The sequence below is a fragment of the Cebus imitator genome, unplaced genomic scaffold (assembly GCF_001604975.1).
Source record: "Cebus imitator isolate Cc_AM_T3 unplaced genomic scaffold, Cebus_imitator-1.0 Scaffold103, whole genome shotgun sequence".
Classification (NCBI taxonomy): Eukaryota; Metazoa; Chordata; class Mammalia; order Primates; family Cebidae; genus Cebus; species Cebus imitator.
Genome location: NW_016107418.1, coordinates 4956290 through 4980552, shown reverse-complemented (window position 1 = coordinate 4980552; position 24263 = coordinate 4956290). Strand labels below are relative to the sequence as shown.

The 24263-nt window shown below is 41.4% G+C and overlaps 1 protein-coding gene across 5 annotated transcripts; it reads right to left on the bottom strand.

Moving 5' to 3' along the window:
• Positions 1-6717: 6717 nt before the first annotated feature.
• On the bottom strand, positions 6718-15899 carry RNF6 (ring finger protein 6). Of its 5 annotated transcripts, none has more exons than XM_037741700.1 (5): positions 15369-15435; positions 14859-15044; positions 13071-13281; positions 12110-12205; positions 6718-9529 (listed from the first exon to the last, which is right to left on the bottom strand). In XM_037741700.1, exons 3-5 carry the CDS (start codon positions 13261-13263, stop codon positions 7761-7763), a joined length of 2058 nt encoding a protein of 685 aa, XP_037597628.1. In that variant the 5' UTR covers positions 13264-13281; positions 14859-15044; positions 15369-15435; the 3' UTR covers positions 6718-7760. The 5 variants fall into 5 exon arrangements, with proteins under 5 accessions (XP_037597628.1, XP_017393023.1, XP_017393022.1 ...); XM_017537534.2 differs by lacking the exon at positions 15369-15435 and adding an exon at positions 15209-15335 and having other exon boundaries at positions 14859-14941; XM_017537533.2 differs by having other exon boundaries at positions 6721-9529; positions 14859-14941; positions 15369-15899.
• Between the last annotated feature and the right edge of the window lie 8364 nt (positions 15900-24263).

Sequence of the window (24263 nt, the reverse complement as noted above, 5' to 3'; positions counted from 1 at the left end):
CTTTATCATCAACAAGTGTTTCCCCGATAAATTTCCTGTCTGTATAATCCTGCCTTGGTCTTCACTTCTCAGAGACCCAAGCTGACAAAATATTGAGTGTGTAGAAAAGGGAAAAAAGTCTTTATTAAAGATCCTGTAATCCCAGCACTTTGGGAGGTGGCTCAGGCCTGTAATCCCAGCACTTTGGAAGCCGGGGCGGGTGGATCACCTGAGGTCAGGAGTTCAAGACCAGCCCGGCCAATATGGCGAAACCCTGTCTCTACTAAAAATACAAAAAAATTAGCCAGGCGTAGTGGCAGGTGCCTGTAATCCCAGCTACTCAGGAGGCTGAGACAGGAGACTCTCTTGAACCTGGGAGATGGAGGTTGCAGTGAGCCGATATGGTTCTGTGGCACTCCAGCCTGGACAACAGAGTGAGACTCCATCTCAAAAAAAAAAAAAAGAAAGAAAGAAAAAGGAAATAATAACCCCTTTGGTCTTTAAACACAGGCTTGGCAACTAACTGAGAAATTTTAAGTGCAGGTTTTCGAGAGCCCAAAGAGGATGTGTTTAGAAGACTGTCTGTCCATCTTCTCCTAGGCCTGAGATTCTATGAATCTGTACTCATCATTAAATATAACAGGTTAAATGTTTCTAGTTTATTTCCATTTAAGAAGGGCCTAAGAAATATGACTATTCATCTAATTGAAAATGAGAAATGCCTGACATGGCATCGTCACTGCACCTGCCACTGTTTCTGCTCTGAAACCTGCACCACTCTCACAGATGCTATTAAAATTACCGCAGGGTGGCCTGGGCGTGGTGGCTCATGCCTGTAACCCCAACACTTTGGGAGGCCGAGGCAGGCGGATCACGAGGTCAGGAGATGGAGACCATCCTGGCTAACATGGTGAAACCCCGCCTCTACTAAAAATACAAAAAATTAGTCAGGCATGGTGACACATGACTGTAGTCCTAGCTACTCGAGAGGCTGAGGTAGGAGAATCGCTTCAACCCGGGAGGCGGAGTTTTCAGTGAGCTGAGATCACACCGCTGCACTTCAGACTCAGTGATAGAGCAAGACTCTTGTCTCAAAAAAAAAAAAAAATTATTGCAGGGTGAACAGAGACCATACTCTGCAGACCATAGGCTGCAGAGCTGAGGTCTGGGCCATCCAAACTGTTTTGGGAAGTGCACTCAGAGTTCCTGGAGCAACATGATGAATTGCCCAAACCTCCCCAAGTCTACCAAGCCAGACAGACCATGGCTCATCATTTTGTCCTGCATAGGTTAGAAGAGGTCTTTCTCTGTATTGAGCTTCAGTTATTAGCCTTATAACACCCATAATTAGACATCTTCTAACAATAAACACAAGGAGTCAGAACTTTACAAAATTCTTTGTAATTAATAAAGGCATTAAAAAATACAAGACTATTTTGCCTTGCTTCTAACTAGCCACATGACCTTGGATAAATTATCTAAGGTCTCCAGATTACCTACAAAATTCTGGGAGTGGAGGCTCAGTGTTATAAAATCATTGAAGTTACAATCCTCACCCTGTTAATGGTCATTGTTTCTCAGTAGGACTGGACTACAGGTATTGATCGACTTAACGACCTATGCAACTTACGACCATTCAGCTTTACGACCACAATCGCTGGCCATGACTGCTCTGCATCTGGCAGCGCAAACGTTGCCCAGCTGGGCGCACGACAGTGCGGACCATCTTCCAGCAGCACTACCATCTCCGCGTGCATATAGCCTACTCAACTTACGACCAAATCGTGTTACGACTGGTCTGTCGGAACCAATCGTGGTCGTAAGTCGAGCACTAGCTGTGGTTTGGAAAATGCCTTTACGTGGGATATACATCCATTTTCCTCAGGTGGTTGTGGTAATCATCCCTCTGTCGGCACACTCGGTGGCCGAGATAATGAGTGAAACCTCGCTTCTCACCTGAACAAACTATTTAAAGAGCTCCATGTAATATCATATTGAATAAGAAGGTGTTCACTAACATAGTTCCCAAGACACAAACAACGCTAGTGTCAATCACACAGGATAAACTCTCTTTAAGATTAAACCTAAATCCTTTTTCTTTGCTAAAAAATAAAATAAGGCCAGGCCCAGTGGCTCACGCCTATAATCCCAACACTTTGAGGGGCTGAGGTGGATGCATCACGAGGTCAGGAGTTCAAGACCAGCCTGGCCAACATAGTGAAATGCCATCTCTACTGAAAATACAAAAATTATCTGGGTGTGGTGGCATGCGCCTGTAATCCCAGCTACTCGGGAAGCTGAGGTGGGAGAATCACTTGAACCTGGGAAGTAGAGGTTGTACTGAATTGAGACCATGCCATTGCACTCCAACCTGGGTAACAGGGTGAGACTGTCTCATAAATAAATAAATAAAAATAAAAAGGCCAGGCACAGTGGCTCACGCCTGTAATCCCAGCACTTTGGGAGGCCAAAGCAGGAGTATCACTTGAGTCTAGGAGTTCGAGACCAGCCTGGACACATCAAAACCCTGTCTCTATAAAAAATACAAAATTCAGCTGAGTGTGGCACATGCCTGTAGTTCCAGCCACTCAGGAGGCTGAGGTGGGAGGATCACCCGAGCCCAGGAGGTAAAGGCTGCAGTGAGCTGTGATGGTGCATCACTGCACTCCAGCCTAGGAGAGAGAGTAAGACCCTATCTCAAAAAACATTTTTAAAAATCTGAACAGAGTTCAGCATGAAGCTTAATGTGGCATTAAGCTGTGAAGGGTTAACCTGCTCTACCATATTTCTGTCCCGCTTTGCTCTGCCCATAGTCAGAATAGCCGCAGCTTGCTGGCCAGCCCTTTGACTAGAGAGCCCTTTCCCCATCCCTGCTGGTTGGGGGAAGGGAGCCAGCAGAGGAAGTAGATGGAAGTGAGAGACAAGACAGAGCACACAGCCCAAGCCACCATCTGCCTGTCAAGGTGGCACGAGACAGAGTTTGGGACCCTGGTGTAACCACTGTGGTTAAGCAGACAGTGTCTGCAGCAGGCTGTCAAAGACGGGGCAATTCGAAATTTGAGAAAGGCAGGCTTTGCACAATGTCAAACACTTGGGTTCAAGGTAAACATTTTTTTTGAGACAAAGTCTCACTCTCACCAGGCTGGAGTGCAGTGGCGCAATCTCGGCTCACTGCAACCTCTGACTCCCTGGTTCAAGAGATTCTCTTGCCTCAGCCTCCTGAATAGCTGGAATTACAGGCATGCGCCACCACCCTCAGCTAATTTTTTGTATTTTTAGTAGATGGGGTTTCACCATGTTGGCAGGATGGTCTCGATCTCCTGACCTTGTGATCCGCCTGCCTCGGCCTCCCAAAGTGCTGGGATTACAGGCGTGAGCCACCGCACCTGGCCTCAAGGTAAACTTTTACAACTGTTTCTTCAATTTCATTCTTGTTCTGTTTTGTTTGTTAACTTCCAGGACCATTGGATTTTTCTGCTTTTGGCTGCAGAAACACTGTGGGTTATATGGGTTATATACAGTTTTGTGGACTGGCCTGGGAGCCTTTCCTCTCTTGCCTCAAACCACAAACATCGGATATTATTTCTTGGGGAATTGTGTTCTGAGTTTCGTAGGAAATTTTACAAACAGCATTTTAATGTAGAAGGTATTTGTAAGCCAGGGTTTACCTATATACTGAAACTTCTATGCATTTGCTCATTAAATATATATTGAGGGACCTACTATGTACCAGGTATCATGCTAGGTGCTGAGGATAACCAAGGGGTTCACAGTCCTTTGAAGAAGCACAAAGATGGGGAACTGAGCAGGGCCACAGCATGACTCTCATGCGCCCTCGACACTTCTGCCTTCATGGGCCCCTTCTGCCTTAAAAAAAAAAATTAAAAATTATATTTTACAATTGTAAAATATATAGGGGCAAATTCGAAGTCTTCAGAGATTTAATATTCAAACTAAACTTGTTGAAAGTAATTATGAATCTCCGATGATCAAAAGGGCAAATATATTCACGGACTAGCACACTCATACTCACTGAAAATAATGTGCAATCTGTCTCTAGAGACTAAAGAAAAAAACACCGACAGCCATCATCATGGCTTTTGGAACATGGGACAATGTTCTCAATGATAGATGATTTCCTGGGAAACCATCTCTTTATACAGACATTCCAATGATTTCCAATGTTACACAGGACTGAGGGAGAGACCCCAAGTGAGCCGCCCACTACTGCAAAGGGAATTAACTACCCTGGCCTTCAAGTGCCGTTTCTAGTTTCTCCCTCCCCTGGCCACAGATTATTCCAAAGGAGAGATGCAGGAAGATTAAAAGTTCATTAGATGTTCTTGTCTGGAGTAATATACATGAAAATGCCTTAGACTGAGCTCGTTAACTCTGGCCCTTAATGCAGCATCTTCAGATGCCACATTCATCTCTTTCCTGGATTCATCTTTATAATAGATTCTGTTTTATATCTTTCAGGGACAACCCTTCTCCTCCATTCCTGACAGGATGTATTTGCATATGGAAATTAGGGTAATCAGACACATGATAGAACAAAGTTGTAAAATTAGAAAAATATCTTTAGGAGGAATTAAATTAGACTGAAAACTTTCCAAGGCATTTCTGCTTCTCCAGAATGCAGAATAGTGGGAAAACCAGGAGCTTTGGAGTCAAATGGCCACATGAAGTGATTGACTCCCTAAACTCTGCCAATTACTAGGTTAGGTAGCAAAAATACTTAAAGGAGGCCTTCAGAGGTTCAAACTGTGAATTCATGTTAAATACTGAAAGGAAAATAGCCTCATAAGAGTGATAATTAAGTATGGGTCATAATGCTGGCTGAAACAAAAAATCTAGGAGAGGAGAAACCAGGGTAAAAAGATGTAACTATGTGGGAGAGCAGCTGGAAGCCGCCAATCTAGAAATAGTTTTCCAGACAGCCACACTCTAAAGAACAAGCTCTACGGACCTGACATGGAACATAATATTCAAATGAAGTATTTCTCACTATTTGTTCCTATCTATATTGGAACCACAAAGAGTACAATCATTGCTAAATAGAAGCTAGAAATAGATTAATGGGCCTTTGTATTTGTCATCAGCCTTGTTTATTGGGAAATGAATGAAAATATTAAAGAATATCTTTTTTTGTTCTCAACTGGGTTATCAATTTATAAAATTAAGCTGTACTGCTGCTTTCAGGGAATTTTCCATACAATACACAGCCTGCTTCTGTTTCAAATGCCTATATGGGATTTATTTCCATGCTGGTAACACTATCACGTCTTGCAAAGGACCAAGTCAAAGAATCAATGTGCCTTTTTCTGTATGCTTACTTTTTTCATTCCCCTCTTCGTTTTCCTCCTAATTTCCCTATTGCATCAGGCCAAGGGAGGTAGAACTTCCTAAGAAAAATTCCATATAAGACATAAATCCCGGCCGAGCGCAGTGGCTCATGCCTGTAATCCCAGCACTTTGTGAGGCCGAGGCAGGCAGATCATCTGAGGTCGGGAGTTCGAGGCCAGTCTAACCAATATGGTGAAACTTGTCTCTACTAAAAATACCAAATTAGCTGGGCATGGTGGCGCATGCCTGTAATCCCAGCTAGGCAGAGGCAGAATTGCTTGAACCTGGGAGGCGGAAGTTGCAGTGAGCTGAGATCATGCCATTGCACTCTATCCTGGGCAAGAAGAGCGAAAACTCCATCTCAAAAAATGAATAAACAAATAAACTTGGATTTAGTCTCTCCTCATACTAGGGACAAATTGTTACACTAAAATAAGTGAGATGTATGAGTTATGTTCAAGATGTTTAAATTGGCATATCTTGTAACTAATTTGTGCTACCTCTCCCTCCTCCACCTGGGTGATTCTCTCTTCATCTGTAAATATATGACTCTCTTTCACCCCTTCATACTTAACTAGAGACCAAATAATGTCTTAAAAAAAAAAAAAAAAAAAAAAAAAACATTTTTACACCCTTCTCTTTCCTTTCAGTTTCACTGCCATCACTCTAGGTTAGATAACAACTGATGACAACTGGTAATAAAAATAATGATGTCTTTTGTCACAATAGTTCTTTTGCTTCCCATCTCTCTCCATTCCATTGTGTTCTATATGCTGCAGTAGACCCATCCTCCTGGGACATGAAAAATGATCTTACCCTCTGCCACTAAAATCGAGAGACATCTAACATCTCTATAAGGTAAGATAAAAAAGTCCTTAGTTTGCTATGTAAAGCCTTCAAATCTGATCCAAATCAACCTTCCCACTCTTAATGTCCTCAAATTGATCTATATAAATAATTTACTCCAAACAAAGTCACAACTTTTATGAAAACCTTTCACTCTATGCGTTAAATGCACTCCTCAACATTCTTGGGCATGCATCTAACCTAATGAATTGAATATATTCACCAGTCAGAAAGAAAAATTAAATGTGGTGATATTTCTAAATCTCAGAATCTGGCCTTAAGTGCTATTCTTGTGATTTTGCCCAAGCAGTGTCACCACAAGAAAATCCTGTCATATATTCACAAGCAAATATGAAAGTAAGAATAATAATTCACTTTATCAATTGATTTTCAGTTTCTAAGAGCAAATATATCTTTTCCATGAAGCCAGGGACTTTTGTCTGTCATCTGGGGAATACTCTATACCGTAACACTGCCTGGCATCTAGTATAAAATATTAGGTGGGTGAATAAACCACAGTGGAGCAACAGAAAAAAATAGTTCACATACAGTCTTTGTTTTAATATTTATTGGTAGAAACAGATCGTCAATGCACACTTTGTGTTTATATAAACTCTACATTCTCTTAAAGGTTTTGGTTTTGATTTCATTGCAAATTTTTAGCTTCCAAGTGAACTTAACCTATTATCTATGCATTTCTTTATAGACTTTTTTTTAAATTTTAAAACTAAATTTGAGAAACCATGCATATTGTATACCTTACTTAATAATCCAAAGAATTGTTTGCACTTTCAAAAAAGTTACAAAAAGGCTGAACACAAGTTAAATAACCTATATGCTCTAATTTTTCCATTCCTGAATACTTTTTCAGTATATATTGCTTGCTATCTAATAAGTTAGATTGTCAGAGACGCTTCAGTAAAGTATCTCTAGTTTAAAATTATATCTGAATCCCCTTTCTCTCTGAGATGATGTTGCCAATAAACATTGTGCCATGTGCAGTATTAGCCCAAAAGCCTAAATACAAACCAAGCTTGTCGGCTGAATATTTTAACCTTAAAACTATATACCTATATATACACATATGGTATGCTGCATATTAAATTTAACATTTCAAGTAACAAATATATAGCAAACATTCAGCCAAATACTCTTTCATGAAAAGATACTGTCCTTAAAATAAAAAGTTAATGAAAAGCTTATTTAGACACAAATGTCTAGACATAAGTACTAAGCCTATGAAACTTGAAAGTAAAGTCTGCTGTACTATTAAGAAAAAGAAGATTGATTTTTAACCTACTGAATTGTGCAGATACAAAAGTGCTTAGCATGACAAAATTACCAAAATAAAGACATCTTAGAGGTTATTTGGTTCTAGCAATATTGACTATTTTGTATTTCTGGATAATTTAACATTTTATATAAATTTCCTCTTTTTAACAAATTTAAAAAAGCACACAAAAAATAGTTCAAACTATATATAATCTGTTATTTTTCATCCTGGTTAGCTCATCACAAATAACTCAGCAAAACAATGCTTGAACATTCAGTTCTACTAAAAAAACAGTACTTGAGGAGATCCCATCACTTTACCCATCGCTTGCTATGTTGGACCCTAAAACAGGCTGCCGACAGATGGGACAAGTGCAATTCTCTGAGAGCCATCGGTCAATACAATGAATGTGAAATTCATGCATGCAAGGTAATTGCCTGAGTTTGTTTCCAGTTACGTAGTCACTGATACAAACACTACAGATTTTACCTAATTCACTATCAATACTGTTATGCTCATAGTGCCGGGTCGAAAGATTGTCAATCTGCTCTTTGGTTAAACCACGTATTCGATCATCATCATCACCTTCATTTAGTAAAAAAAAGTGAGCAAGGCGAAGAATAGGTAGTGTTCCAGTTTCAACTAAAGTGTTTGAATTTCGCAACTGCCTGCCACCCCTAGTGTCACTGTTTCGGGTATGAGGCTGGGTGGTCTCGTTTTCATCATGCATTTCAGTGTTGTCTCCTTGGGCCTGCCTGTCTTGAGAGGAACCTTCCGTGTGCTGGCTCCTGTCATTAACTGTATCTAAGTTACTCAGTTGTGAATGCATCTCTGGTAAATGCTGACCATTTCTCTGCAGCTCTGACTCAGATTCAGCCTCCATTAGAGAACTCAGTTCTCCAAACCCAGTCATGATCTGCCTTAAAATTGACCGAAGAGCCACTGACGATGGCTCAACAAGCTCATTCTCAGAAATCCTACGAAGAGGAACTGTTATGGTACTAACATAGGTTCGAATACCTGACCGCTCTAAACGAGAAATGGTTCGGCGAAAGCCCCCACTATTGCTTTCAATAGTGACTGTATTTTCTGCTAGCCCTACTCTGGATCGAGTTCTATTTGCAATACTATCCCGATCTCTATTTTCTCCAGGACGGATCCTTCTCACTTGAAGATCCAGTGTGATTGTTGGATGTCGTCGTACAGCAGTTGAGGATCTGCTGGATTCTTCTCCTTCTTCTACTGTTATTCTTGACACAAGTCTTGAATTAGAGAGTGGGGTATATGCAGTACCTCTGCGTTCTTGTTCTCTATCTTGCTCTAAAAAGACTCGAGTTACACCTCTCCTCCTAACAGGTCTTCTAGTGGTTTGCTGTACTGGTCTACTTTCCCTTTGGGAATTATGATGAACAGTGCTACTCTGTCTCTGAATTGGTGAACGGCTTCGACTACTGACAGTAGATCGTAATCTTATTGGCTCTAATCTTTGGTTTGTATTCCTCACTGTAACATTACTTCTAGCCCCATTTTCCCAAACATGTGCTGCTCCAAACCGTTGCCCTTCCCTTTGCCTGAGTTCACTACCACCTGATTGGTTCGTGTGACTACTGTAATTAGTGCGTGAAGCACTAGCTCGAGGAATGCCAGCTGCTCCCCCAGTTCCATTTCTTAACCTTCCCAATGATGAGAAAGATCCTTCAGCTGGATTTTGCCCCCTTGAAGCCAGCCTAGTCCTTGGAATGTGGGAGCTACTACCACTGATATTCACTGAGGTTTGGCTTCTTGTTCGCCTAGCCACAGGACTAGTTGACCTTTGCTGCCTATTTGTAGTATGATCTCTGTTACTATCTGAAAGTGGAATGTCTATATAATCTTCTCCATGAATTTCAAATCCTCTATTTTCATGATTTATGTGGATTTCCAAACTAAACCGAAACTCTCCACTGTTTGGGTTCGTTCGACTCACAGCTCTCCAAGTTTGGTTCCCATTTTGTCCACTTCGAGTTGCATTTCCTGTGCGTCGGAAGGTGTTCAACCATTCTAGAAGAGAATCGTCATTTGAACTTTCTCTAGGCACTTCAGAGTCTAGAAAGCAAAGCAAATCAACTGAAGATCAATTTCTAAGACACACCTTACAGCTTTATTGAAAACTTGTGAAAAACAAAGTATATAATAAAGAACATCTCTGGATTTTAATGAAAAAATGATGGCCAAAAAAAAAAAGACCTTTCTAAAAGAACAGTATATATTACAGCATATTATAAAAATTAAATTACTATTTACATAATTACAAAACTTTAAATACTATTTATGCAAAGCTATGGAGAAATCCTCACTCTTACTTTCTATCTCCCATTACAGCAAAATGTTAAGGCAAATGAGAAATATATGCACTAACAAAATTTTACATTTAAATTGCTTTATCAATATAGTATTATCAATAAAATACAATGACAAACTTTATGTAAAATCTGTCCTGTATTTGTGAAATCTTTCTGGAAAAGTCAAATCAATCATCATTTTTGCAAGTAGGTATTTCTGTAATCTTAGAAATTTTTCCTATTTCTCAGGTGCTGCCAAAAATGTATATATCCACACATGTGAATCTCTGAATATAACATTAAAACCACATTACTGTTCTTGTCTTTGTGTGAAGCTGAGAAACTAGGCAAGTTACTTAAGGTCTCTATGGCTGATCCCTGTCTCTAAACTGGAGATAATAATAGAATCAATCCCATAAGGTTATCCTGAGGATAAAATAAGATGCTATATATAAAATAATTAGCATAATATCTGGCACATAAAAAGGCACCCCATAAAATGGTGTTAGCTGTTAAACATAATAAAATGCATTTTCTATTCATTTAGAATATAAGCTCCATGAAGACAAAGATTTTTGTAATGTCAGTCACTGTTACATCCCCAGCGTCTACAACAGTATCTGGTACAAATCAGACTTTCAATTAATATTGCTCAATTAATCAATTTAGAAATAAATGTGTCATATATAAACTTCTTTGACTAAGATACTGTCACTGTGCCAAGCTTAAATTTTCCACTTATAACCAGTAGAGATTATGTAGAGTACAAAACTTAACAAAAAGCACATTAACTAAAAACGTATTATCCATACGAACTTCAACTTTAAAGTTTGTTCTACTCAAAAGTGGCTATTATATGACATCATTCTGATTTCATTTTATTACTGCAATCTCTCTAAGTCTTTTTTTAAATGTTGAAGTTAAAGCTATTAATCAGCCATTGAGGCCAATAAAGTAAACAGCAACTTAGCCATATTCCAGAGGTGATGTGGTATTTTATATTTGATGAGTACATTTTCCATTCAAACATATTCAAAAGATCAGTATTAATTATTTTATCTATACAGTACAACTTACATATCTAAACACAAAGAACAAAATGTGTTAATGTCCACTTTCCATTTGTTTGGAAAAAGAGATCAGTAAAAAGCAGGTGAACATGAATTATTTTAAATGCTACTTCCTCCTTTGATTAACGAAAGTGTAGTGATGATGGTGCATGTGAAAGAGTTTGCTAACTACCTACTCAAATCTACCCTACTCTTCTTCCTTTGTAAAAGCATCAGAAATGGGCACGTGGACAACCTGGCAGTTAGGTGTGGCCACGAGACTAAGTTCTCATGAATGGAATGAGAGAGCAAGTGATACATCCTACTCTCAGGCTACTGCCTGGATCTCCTTCCTACCAGCTAGAACCTAGATACAGTTGCAACTTAGCTTGATCATAAAAATGGCACCCTGGAGCAGTGATGCCCCATAAAACTTTCTGCAGTAATGAGCATTTTCTGTATTTGTGCTGTTCAATACAGAAGCTACTGGCCACATGTGATTATTAAGCACCTGAATGTGGCTAGTATGAATGAGGAGCTAAATTTTAAATTTTATTTAATTTTAATTAATTTCCACTTAAATAGTCACATGGGGCTAGCAGCTACTGTACTGAACAGCACAGTTGTAGAACCATTCTGTTAGCTGAGTGGATTCCAGGAGGATTTCATACTAGCCACATTCAGGTGCTATCTTATTGAGCCACTGCATTTTGGGGTTTCTATACAGACTTCACTATAACTAATACAATGATTTTGATATAATATGTGCAACTACTAATAAATACCTCTGAGGAGGGAAGTAGAATTGGTTACGAAGGATACAAAAGTGGCTCTTACGTTTAACTCTATAACTTCTATTTAGTTTGAAAGTTCTTTTACAGTACTTTCAAGAACTTTTTATATGTAAACCGTCAAACAGAACAAAGAAACAAAACAGGTTTCCTAACAGTCTCTACATGGTTCTGTAAATAAATCTTTAGAAGCTGAGTAATACCACTTTAGAAAAAGTAGTGTATACAGTCCAAGATTAAAAAGAACTATGCTGGGAATTAACTGCATATTATTTCATAAAGCTCTCTGAAGGTAATCTGCGTGTTTAAGACATCTTTGCATTTACTCCTCTGTCCTATACTGCCTAACCATACTGCTTCACTATTCATATACATATTATCTGAATGAGTATCACATTAAAACTGGAAAAAACTGAAGACAAACATACTATACTAGGTCTAATAATTTCATTTCTGCAAGTGCTCCAATCAAGCCTGTTCCTTATGGAAAGGACTCCATAGTACCTCTGTAATTTCTTCCATTTCTCATGTCAGGCTGAGATGCTAGTTGTTCCTTGGCCCCATCTAACCGCTGTTGCAGTTCTTCTGATGTTATTTCTCCTAAAACAATGAAAAATTGCCATTTAAATTAAAAATTGTTTAATTCAATTCTGAATTGAGTTTTCTTAAACCTCATGTAGGGTAAGACTAATCTTTAGCAACCTGTAGAAGACAAATGTCTTATTACTTTCATATGTTCTGTAAATTGAAGACAGTTAGAAATATTCAACTGGAGCAAATGTACATCAATTTGGTTGTGCTTCATTTATTAATCTTTTATTAAAAATTATTAAAATAAGATCAATTTGAATAGCTGGTAAAGTGCTGCCAGTTGATACACTTAGGAACCAATAAGCTATAACTCTGTGATTTTTGTCAGTTAAAAAAGAAATTAAGGGAGCATTTATACAGAAAACTTCAAATCCATACTTAAATTTTACCCCAAATACTTCATTATAGGGGTCATCAATATACAAACACACAACATATAAATATACAAATTTTCATTAGTTCATTTGTAAAAATTTTATGGAACACACTGGGCTATGGGGGGAGTTATTAATTCAGTTGAATAAATAAATTATAATACCCCAAATGAGTTCAAATTGGGTTTTAAGTCATGTTTTATTTGCATAAAAATTGCAAATAGGACCATATATGTAAATATTTAACATTATTATGTACATTAACCTCCTTGTTAGTTAGGCATTTGTATAATAGTGCTCCATGTTCCATATTTTTATCTTATAAAATACAGAAGTAAGCCAGTGATTTTCTACTGTTATACTAAAACGTTCTTAAACTCACAAAAGCAATACACTCTATTTTCATAAAGAAAAGCAGGGAGAACTACCAATTCTCCTTATTTTGAAATCCCTCCATCTAATGATGAAAAAAATTGTCTCCTCTTTTACCCATCTCTTACCAGGGGTGCCTAAAAGATTATGGTCTCTCATAAGCCGATAATCTTCATCATTGAGTTCATTAATAAACTGATAATAGGCCTCTTCTCTGTGGAGACGCTCTTGCTGCCATCTTCTCTCATTTTCACGATGATTATGGTCCTGAGACGAAGTTTCTTCACTACCACCATCTGATCTAGATCGAGACTGACTCATCCTGAGATTCCTGCCTTTCTGTTCAAACAATATAAACAAAATTCAAGGTGTTAAGTTATGAACCGCATATGGCTTTGTGTTTTTAACTTAGTTTTTCTTAATTTTTGAATGCTGTCCCCTACCCAAAAACTGTATTTGCCAAATCTTGCAGTGAGAAACTTACATATAAAATGCAAAACAACATCTAGGAAATACAACACAATTGGAGCTACTTCTTTGCCTAAAGTCATTAAGTAAGACTGGATTTGGATGTGCCACACGTTGCTCATGCCTAAATACCATAGTGATTATCTCATTTTTTACCCGTTGACGATCTGGAAAAGTTGATCTGCAAGTCCTCATTTCTGTTTGAATATCTGGGTACTTCACAATTAAAATTTTAGGCTTGAATTATTCACATTCTTCACTTAATAAGCAAAGGGCTATTGGGATGATATGCTTTACATTTATTTTCAGCAAGGTATTCTTTCCAAAATAAGGCTCATGAAGGTAATATTATCCCCCACTGCACTTTGTCGAGGTGAAAATCATTTAGCCTAATTAATATCTACCGAATAGACTGGGAGGTGATCTCTCCTTAAAGCCTACCAGGAAGACTTTGAAACCCAACAGGAAACAAGACATCATGTATGGCTCAAGGACTGTGAAAGTACATCAGAGCACTTTGTGTCTCCCCATATCAAGCCTCATCCTTAAGCCTGGAATGGTTAGTCCCAGGGGTTTCAGAGTGCCAGTGGAACTTCTTGACTTTGCCTAAGAAAACATTATTTCGGATTATATTTAAATGTCATTCCTGAGAAGCTCACTTTTAAACTATAAGGAAATCACAGGAGGAAGATGTTTGTTTTGTAATATTTTAGAATTTCATAAACACGTCTATTTAGTAAGCCACACTAAAGCAATGGTTCTCAAGCTCACTTAAGGATATTTTTAAAAATACAGATGCCCAGATCTCATCATCCACCAATCCTCAATTAGAGTTTTCCACGTAAGAGCCAGGTCTGCTAAGAGCTAATTTGGGTGTTCTGCAACTGCAGATGAAATAAACTATTCCTCGACAATTTCTGGCATGTAACTAAGGGGTATGAGTAATCCAGCATCTGACTCAGGAAAGGCTGCAGGCTCAAATAGTTAGGCTACCAGTGAAGCAACTGTACAACTCTGCCTCTCGAAATATACCGGGTGTTTAATAAGCAAGCTGCTTTAAATATAAGGTAAAGTTCGCCTAGAATTCTAAAATACTGTAGGAGCAAGCAACCATTCAATTTCACCTGTAACACTAAACTACAAATTCAAGGATTTTTTTTTCACTGTGGTTATTTTATTATGCCATTTTGATCAAATGATCTAGTAGCATTATTCACTCAAATATGAATTAACACTACTAAAAACTCAAGATTTCTATTTTCAGATTAGGACAATAATTAGCAAAGAGCATATTTGGTAGGTACAGCGATAATATGATTTTTGTAATAAATAATTTTACAAGTTGAAACCTATCATAAAATCAAGCTACCTTAATATTAAAACTTAAGAGCTTCTCCTCAAAGGTAATTTTCTTATACAATTAATCACAATGGAAACAAAGTGAATACCTTATTTTTCTTTCAACATGCTTTTAACATATGCCATGGTATACATCCTTCAATTGTTTGTGCCTTTTTTGAGAGCTGCACATCTGAAAGCAATAAAAGATAGTTGAATAATTCAATAAACTCTCTTTGAGGGCCACTCTGCTGCAAAGCCAAAGCAAATTCTCCAGTGGATTTTGTTAGACACACCTAGAAAATTAGATTCCCATACAATTAGGTCACGAAAACCTCCCGCAAGGCGCCTTCCTCCCACAACAAACTTAGGCCTTTCTTCCTACCCTGTCACTGCTCCTGGATTTACGCCTCCTCTCTCAAAGACCTTCCTTCCTATCCGGTTCCCATTCGGATGTTACCACGGTTAGGCGTCTCCAGTTTACTTCTAAACCTTGACTTTCTTGCCACCCCCGCCCTCCGTCCCACTACTGGTTTCTTTCCTGGCGGTTGCGACGGAAGCTCGCGCCGGGGACGATCCTCACTACGATAAACAAAGTGGGCTCCAGGGGCCCAACTAACCTCTTCCCAACCGAGCCTCAAGTAACGCTTCGCTTAGCGACCTAGATTCCCACAGTGAAGCAGGTGACAGACGGTGTATCCCAACCAATCACCAGCCGGGGGGGGGCGTATTAAGAGGGGAGTTAACCAATCGGAGAAGTGGGTGAACCGAAGGACGGCCTGCTTTCCCCGGCGTCTCCAGGAAGTAGTGGTGGGACCCAGAGCTTTCCCCCGAGCCCACCTCTCCAGGACATGGGCCGTCCGCCTCCTGCCGGGAAAAAAGTCTGCCGCGGGCGGCTGTCCTCTCGAGTGCCGGTGGCTGTGGCTGGGAGGCGGGATAGGCTTACCGCGCCTCCGGAGCCCGCTGTGCCCTCGAATTATCTCCACTGACGACAGAAGCCGGAAGCCCGTGCTGCAGCGTGGGGTGGTCCCGCTGGAGGGGATGCTCCGGAGGAGGAACTGCAGGCCCCAGCCCGTCTTTCCCCACAGCCAGGTCGCCCTCTCGCCGGAGGGGAGTCTCTCCGCAGCTGGCCCGGAACTCGCCAGTGCTACCGGAAACTGCGTCCGTCGGGAGCTAGGGTGGTTGCGTTCAGCGTTCCGCGTTCCGCCCTCTGCCCTCTCCGCGCTGCCGTTACAGTGCCTCCTCCTGGAGGCCAAATACCCGGCCGCTCAGTGCTCGTGGCAGCCCCATAGTCGCAGAGACACAGTCCGCTTTCCAGGCTTGGGAAGTCCCAGCACTTCACTGCGCGTTGGTGTCCCTAGTTTGCCGGCCCGACTACAACGTGCAACCGACTGTCTATTCGTCTCTTTACTTCCGGGTGTAACATACTAATCGGCCAGGCCCTTTCCATTGCGGCTCGTTGGAACCTAGATATTACAAACCCTAGTAAACTCTGAAGTCTGTTTATCTTATCTGTCTTTCTCTATTTGAGACAAGGTCTCGCTCTGTCGCCCAGGCTGGAGTGCAGTGGAGCGATCGTAGCTCATGGCAGCCTCCAGCGATCCTCCCTCCTCATCCCAGTAACTGGGACTACAGGCGCTTGCCACTAATTTCAAATTTTTTCTTTTGTAGAGATGAGGCCTCTACAACATAGCGGGGTCTCGCTATGTTGCCGGGGCTGGTTTCGTAATCGGCCTCAAGCAATCGTCCCGCCTCAGCAAAATGGGATTACAGGCTTGAGGCACCGCACCCCACTGTATTTGTGTTTTCACTTTCCCGCAAGGAAAGCAGTTTGAAACTCCCAACATTCCTCTCTCTGATTTTATTTCTCAGATGTCAGGCTCACTAAACTCACCTCACCATTAGGTAAGATGCTGAGTAGGTCTCTGTCTAAGCTGATATAGGCTCCGTTCCTGACATCCCCACCATCCAGATTACTTCATCACTGAAGGGTGTTCACAATACCATTACTTGTCATTCTTTTCGTTTGTTCTTTCATTCATATCTGCATTAACTTTTGAGGAACTACCATATCCCCATTATTGTGCTGGGAACCTAGATAACAGACAAGATGCAGTCCTTAGCATCAGTGTAGTAGGGATCCGTGGACAAGTTTTAAAAATAAGCATATTGATATGTAGACTAAAATGGAAATATATAAAACAGCCTAGAAAGCCCTTCCAGATTTCTCTGCTGCTTACATTTGCAGACTGATGTCTTGGCACTCCGAAACTGCTTGAAGTTCCTCCACAAGATATGGAAACTAAGCAACCTCCAACTCCACTTTTACCTAATTTCCTCTGCCTCCCAAAACTCAGCTTAGTTCTCATCTTTAAGGAATTTTTCCTGATAATTCTGAAGTAACACCCTTACCTCACCCTCCAGTCCAGTATCTCCACATAAAACTAGGCAAATATCCCTTTTGGAGGCTCCCATACTCCCTCTATATAACTCTATTTTAGCATGTATCCATGTATTTAACAAATATTGAGTGCGACTATGTATAAGGTGCTGGTAATAACAGCAGTGAATCAGACAAACAGTCAAGTCATCATTGGATGAAGTCCTTGTCCTCTTTTCCTATGAAAAAGGAGCCACTGAGCAAGTACTTAAAATGATTTTCTGTTTTTAGGTCTTTCCTACCTAGAGTCTGAACTCCGTAAGTGTGAACAAATGCTCTTATTCATTTTATAGTCCCAGAACTTAGCATAGCACCTGGCAGAGCATTCTCCTCAGCCGACTGCATGGATAAGCAGAGAAAGGTGCAATCTTTTTGGCAGACAGGATTAATGCACATAGTACAAGGACTTCAGATATTGTGAACACACATCATAGAAAATAACAGGTAGAAATAATTTTTAATATCTGTGAATTTTGGAGAGTGCAATCAAATGCAATGATTCAAGTGCAAATACTTTTTACATGTTAAGTGGAAAAGACATGTCTCTCTTCCTATTTTTCCTATTTCCTATGATATAGTCTAAGAGTCAAAAAAATTTATTATAAAAATTTGTAAATAAAAATCCAATCAAGTGATTTACCAGGCAGGAAGTTGCAGGTTTTTGTGAGTAGAGATGCAGATAATGTATGTAACTTGAATCCAACACTTTGCTCCAGTTTTTGTAGTCCAAGACAAAATGACTACAAAGAGGGCCTTAGATGCGATAGCTGGAAGAGACAGCTGAGTCATCCTGTATATCTACTCCAGGTCTCAGAACCTGCCAAGATCTCTGGTCTAATTATTTCTGTTTATCTGATTGGTACCTGGCCTTTTTAGTGCATATGCCTCATTTAATTTCTGGACTTTTTACAATTAGGAATAAAAAGGTATAAAATAATTAAAACCATACCATTAAAAGGATTCTCTGTATATCTGGTAAATTATGTGCTTATCATGTTTAAGAGATTTTTGGCTTCATAAAAAGACAGCAAAGAGAAATTTAGGCTTGCCTTATTGTTTTATTATTAGTTTAAAAATTATTATGTAAGGATTCAAGAAGGAATTTGTAAATACAGTTTAAAATGTTGGTTTGAAGACAATTGAGTATGTGAATGAGACTGAAAGTTAGTGAAAGGCTAATTCCAAATGACCGTTAAGATTTACTATACTTACCACAAGAATAGTAAGAGCCGAAAACCAAATGTAAAAGCCTAAGGTATAACTAGGACATTGAATTTGGAACTAATAAGTTGAATATTAACTGTTTAAGGCAAAGATTTTTTTAAAGAATATTTTCTTTATTTCCTCATAGCTCTTTTAACAGCTTTATTGAGATATAATTCACATACTATAAAATTTGCCCATTTAAAGTATATAATCCAGTAATTTTTAGTATATTTGGAGTTGCACAGCATTCACCACAATCTAATTTTAAAACATGTTCATCACCCCAAAGGAAACTCTACACCTATTAACAATCACCCCCATTCCTACTCCACCCTATGCCCAGCCCCTGGCAATCGCTAATGTCCTTTCTGTCTCTATGGATTTGCCTATTCCGAGCATTTCAAACAAATGGTATTCTACGTGATGTGGTCTTTTGTGTCTAGCTTCTTTCACTTGGCATAATGTTTTCAATGGTCATCATGTTGTAGCATGTCTCAGTAATTCATTCCTCAAGAGAAACTTCGGAATAATCCTTTTCTGCATATAAAAACAACCCTCAAGGACACTCCTGATAACCAGGGTCTTAATTAGGCCAGCGATAGTCTTGGATCAGGTTATCTAGAAACAGAGCCTGAGAAAAGGATTCTTATTAAAGTGTTTTATTAGGACGGTGCACTCTAGAGAAGGGGATGGAGGAAGCAGGATTGGCCAAGAGGACAAGGAACCAAGAATGAGCCTCCACTGACCCCATGAAATTCACCACCCAGTGCTGGCCAACAAGGCCAGCTCTTTGGACACACATGCCCGTCCATCATTGAATGATCTCTTCAGGGGCAGGATTGCAGCAGAACCTCATGCATGAGGTGGCTCTTGTTTTAGCCAAGGGAAATTCTCCAAAGAAGAAGTTAGCTGAAATTGTTATCCAACATTCCCAGCAGCTGGAGTACAGATGCATGAGCTTATAAAGTGGATTTGGGCAGGAAAACAAAAAACATTCACTATGGTCCACTCTTTGTATTACCGAGATCATTTGCTTCTCATGTTAAGTTTCTCCATCTGAGCAGTTTCTAATCCCAATTTCTGGGAAATTTTTAAAAGACAAGAGTGATGGGACAAAGTACAGCCCCTGCTGCTGCAGCTGATCCCAAGGCCTTAATTGATACTCGTTTCCCTCCTGCACCACCCTTTCTAGATTCCCCTCCACCTCAGCTAGCACTTCTGCTGGTGCAGGTGGCTTGGCTGATGGATTGAACAAGGCACTTGTCTCTGAGGGGTTTCAGACCCTGGTTATCATGCTGTTACCAGGGTGTGGTGGCTGTACTTATTTATTTACAATTACAACTAGGCACAGGAATACCCAGAAATGCCCCCAGTGGATCTCCTGAGGACTCAATATATTCCTCTCTGGTCTCATTATGTAGCAGCAGCCTCCACCTCCTTCTAATGGTTTGCTTGCAGGTCTTCTGCTGTTAAGAGCCCACAGTGATCAGAGAGCAGCCATAGCTTCCGGTTTAGTGGGACTCTTATTGTGTCCTATAATGAAAGCATCCCATATCTGAGTATTAGGACCTGATTATCCCTGGATCACTGGATCCATGTATTCTATCTACTGTGAACACAGCACCATATACCAGCCATTGGCTTAAGGAGTATATTTGCATTATCCTGAAGGATAACACTCCAACCTCACAAGGGGCTATTTCCAAGAGTTTCAGCTTGCATTCTTTAGTCCATTGTTCCACTCTATCAGTTTGATAGCTTCCAAGTGGTATGGTGTATGGATCCTCTGGTCAAGTTCCCAACACTATACCTTCAAGCTAGAAAGTGAAATCCTTGGTCTGAGGCAGTGTTATGTGAGATCCTGTGTCAGACTGTCTGACATTCTTTAAGTTCTTCAGTAGTGGTACTGGCTGAAGCACTATGGGCAGGAAAGGCAAAACTCTACTGGGAATACGTGTCAAACCCAGTCACGATGAAATGGGACTCCTTCCAGGGTGGAAGGGCCAGTGTAATCAACTTGCCACCCAGTGGCTGTTTGGCATTCTTGAGCACTCAGTGTTGGTCTCTGCAGCAAACAGGTCAAACACTCAATAGCAAAAGTAGTTTTATCACCTTTGGAGAGAGTCCAGGCTGTTGGGCCCATGCAGAGCCACTGTCTCTGCTACCATGGCTACTCCATCTATGGCCCCCTTGTGTGAGAACTGGGGTGGCCACAGACAGAGGCTGGCTAATATCTGCTGGCCTAGTCATCCTGTGCACATAGTTGGTTGATGCCTCTTCTGAGTGGAAACTTTATAATGGGCATTATGTACTAAAAGGTCCTTACACTATATGCCCCCTCCCATAAGTCTATTTACCTGCCTTTTCTCCAGCCTTTCCCAATTTTCCTTTTTCCAGACTCTCGACCAACAAGTGAAGCTAACATTTGTCATTGCCCATGAGTATATGGGCAACATTCTTCTCTGTCCAAACAAAGTTAATACCTAAATGCATTGATTGAAGCTCTGCCAAATAGGATGCTTTCCCTTTCACCTCTTTCAGAACCACCCCTGAGTGGGGCAGAAGTGCTGCAGCAGGCGTGTTCAGCTTGCACCCACACCCTGCTGACCATCCACGATCCAAGCTTGGATTTTTTTCCTTCGTTGTCAACGGTTCATGGGGAACTCCCCTGAGGCCATAGCTGTGAGTTTAGGGAGCAGCATTGGTACAACAGTAGCAGGTGACATGGGGACCTCTGCCACCTATTTGTGCAGCTCACTCATGCTCTCTGGACATGCTTGAACCTAATTGCAGACCTACTGGATTCCTTACAGGGGACTGCTGCTCCACCCAGCTGACCTTATGACACAGAGAGTCTGACAGAATCCAACTTATGATCACTTGGTGTCTCAAGGTCACTTAGCATCCCATAGTCAAATGCTTAGCTTCTACCAGGGCCCGGTATCATGACAGAGCTGTTTTTCAAATGGAGCATAGTTCTCTGCAGCAGATGGCGTGGCCTTGCTCCAGAATCCTGGGGTCTGTGCTGTGACTCGCCTATTGGGGCTTGCCAGAAGTACCACGTGGCATCTTTCTTTACAACAGACACCTCTAGTACCATGAGATCTGCCGGCTCACAGAGTCCAAGGGGCAGGTCTGCTTGTACCAAAGAATGTACCTACCATACAGCCCTTTATCACCCTGGGCTTCACTAACAGCTAGCAGCTTTCCAAGTCATCTGATAAATATATGCCAAGCACAGTGAATATGCTGCCTCTAACACCCAAAGGGGCCTACCAAATGTTCTGCTTTTTTTCTTCGTGGTAGGAATTCAGGCTACAAGAATTTGTCTTATACTTTGGAGGGGATGTTCCAGCATATCCCAGCCCACTGGATCTTTAAAAACTTCACTGATGTGGCCGGCCTCTGCATCTTGTTAGGCCCTATCTCCTATCTTGTGGAGAACAGCCTCTTTTTTTTCCATTTTAATCATTCGTTTCGAGTCAATATATCCAAAGTAAATTTTTAACATTCAATTATCATGAAGAAATACTAAGGAGACACTTTGCACCCTTTTTTGGCACTAAGTCTCTGAAGTCCGGATGTCTACCACACTCGTGAAATGCGACCAGGACCTGCTGCTTCTCAGGTGCTCACCACCACAGCCCACCACACAGACGGCTGGGCTGGGGGTCCACTGCCCTGCAGGAAGACTGGGGCCTCTGGCCCAGAGCTTGTGGTCCCTCATCTTCTCCACTGCAGTGCCTCTGGCCAGGCTTTTCTCTACCAAGGAAACGACTCTACCCCACCTCTGTGACCCCAGGCGTATCTATCCAGACCCAGGACCCCCCTCCTAGTGGCCTTCCCTGAGACTGCGTGGGAAACAGCCCAGATCCCCTCAAAGCTGGGAGACAGGAGGAGTTGGTATGTACCTACTGGCTCCCATCCCTCTGGAATCTCTCAGGGGAAGCGGCCAGCAGGGACTCACCCTCCCCTCCCCACCAGCACCTAGCAGGACGCAGCTCCCTGGCCACGTGGCCAACATCCACATGTTTCAAGGGCCTTGGAGGCAGGCCCAGGCTCCCCGGGGTTGGGCGGAGGCAGAGAAGGTATCTGGGTTGGACTACATGTTGATTTTGGTCCAACGCACATGGTTGGTGATGGAGCCTAGCAATGCATGGGGACGCCTGCGAGGTGGGCCCTGCGTGGCTGTAGCCGGGCCCTGTGATGCTCATGGAGGTCATGGGCAGCCTGCTCTGCTGCATGGACACGTGGCTCAGACCGCTGTCCATCTGGCCCTGCGTGAGGGAGGAGGGTGGCAGGCTTGTGCTGACGGTGCCACTCAGGCGGCCGGGGAGGGCAGGCTCTGGCTGGGCCACTCTGAGTCAGGGATCTGAGGCCCAGGTTCATGTTCTGGCTGGGCGGAGCAGGGTGCGGGGACTGCATGTGGGGAACATATTTCCTACAAGGGCATATGGAGTACTTGCCATTTCTTGCTTCTAAGATCTAATTAACACGGTGTCATAAATATTGGAGACCAAAGCAGTGTTCTGCAGGATGCCCAGGTTGTCCAAGTCCCTTTGGACTATATTATATGACACAAAGCAGGATAATTAACATTGTCCTGGCAAGAGAATATCACGTCCATGCCATGTGATGAAAACTGCTCTTTCTTCCTGGTGGATATAGAAAAGAACACATTTACAGATTGATAGCTATTAGGCTAGTGCAAAAGTAAAAGTAATGGCAAAACCCGCAATTACTTTTGCACCAGTCAGATACATACACGTACCAAGGCTGTAGTACTATGCTCTAGTAAAGATACCAGATCTTACAAACCAGCTTCAATGGGGCCAATATTTGGCTAAATTCTTGGTAGTCCACTGTAGTATACCTGTGACCTACCCAGTGATTCTGAGGTAGACTGGCTAATTAAATAGGGTTAAAACAAAGAGCACCATCTCTGCGTTCTTTAAGTCTTTGAGAATGGCGCTAATGTCTGCCAGTCTCAGGGCCTGCAATACTCCTCTTGGTGGGACAGGGTCTGTTTCAAGGACTCCTATTTGGAGTTCCTGCTAAAATAGCTGTAGTTCCACAGCTCAAGAAACCAATGTGAGGATCCCGCCAAGTGCTAGGTATTTCCATTCTCCATGAAAGAACCAGAGAAATAAGCACTGGTAGAGTCCACAGACGCAGTGAGCCTGTTTTAGAACCCGTTTAGGGATACTCACAGGTATCCCTTTTACCGGTGAGTTTCTTACTCCATTAGTTTCCTCGGACCCTCCCGAGGATAGTAATCACTGGTAGACTTCCTGGTCTTAGAGGGTAGACCTGGGCCAGACCTTAGTTATCACTTGACTCTCAATCAGTCTTTCCTCATAATAATGCAGCCTCTCTTTCAGTCAGTTGTTTCTGAGTCTGAGACATGGCTCAGGTCTGGAAACTGGACAAGAGATCATGACTTTCCATTGGGGTGCCTGACCTCAGCCTTCTGCTAACCTATTATTAATTGCAGGTTATCTTCTATTTATACACTTTAGCGCTATTTTTTCTGTTGCACTATTCTCCTACCCATCTTTCTTGTTCCTAGAAACACCATGTTCGATTAGTCTCTCCATAGGTCCCCGAAGGTCAGTCCTCCTGGCTGACATCCTGACCTGGCTGCCCATTACAGTAATTAAGTGGTTCTAATGGTTAAGTGCTTCTGATGGCTAAGTGCTGTCACCTGGCCTCTGCTATTCTGGAATGCTCTAATCTCCTTTGCTACCAGGAAGTCTGGTTCTATAACAGCATCACTTATCATCAGCCTCAGCTGCAGAAGGCAGCTTCACAATGACGAGTATCCCTTTCATTGGTGAGTTTCTTTATTTCTTTTTTTTTTTTTTTTTTT

Excerpts from the sequence above, each read along its gene's own strand:
- RNF6 (XM_017537533.2), bottom strand. The coding sequence starts at position 13,263 with ATGAGTCAGTCTCGATCTAGATCAGATGGTGGTAGTGAAGAAACTTCG. Across the intron at positions 12,206-13,070 it reads TAATCTTTTAGGCACCCCTG|GAGAAATAACATCAGAAGAA; the intron begins GTAAGAGATGGG and ends TCATTGTTTTAG. Across the intron at positions 9,530-12,109 it reads AAATGGAAGAAATTACAGAG|ACTCTGAAGTGCCTAGAGAA; the intron begins GTACTATGGAGT and ends TTTGCTTTCTAG.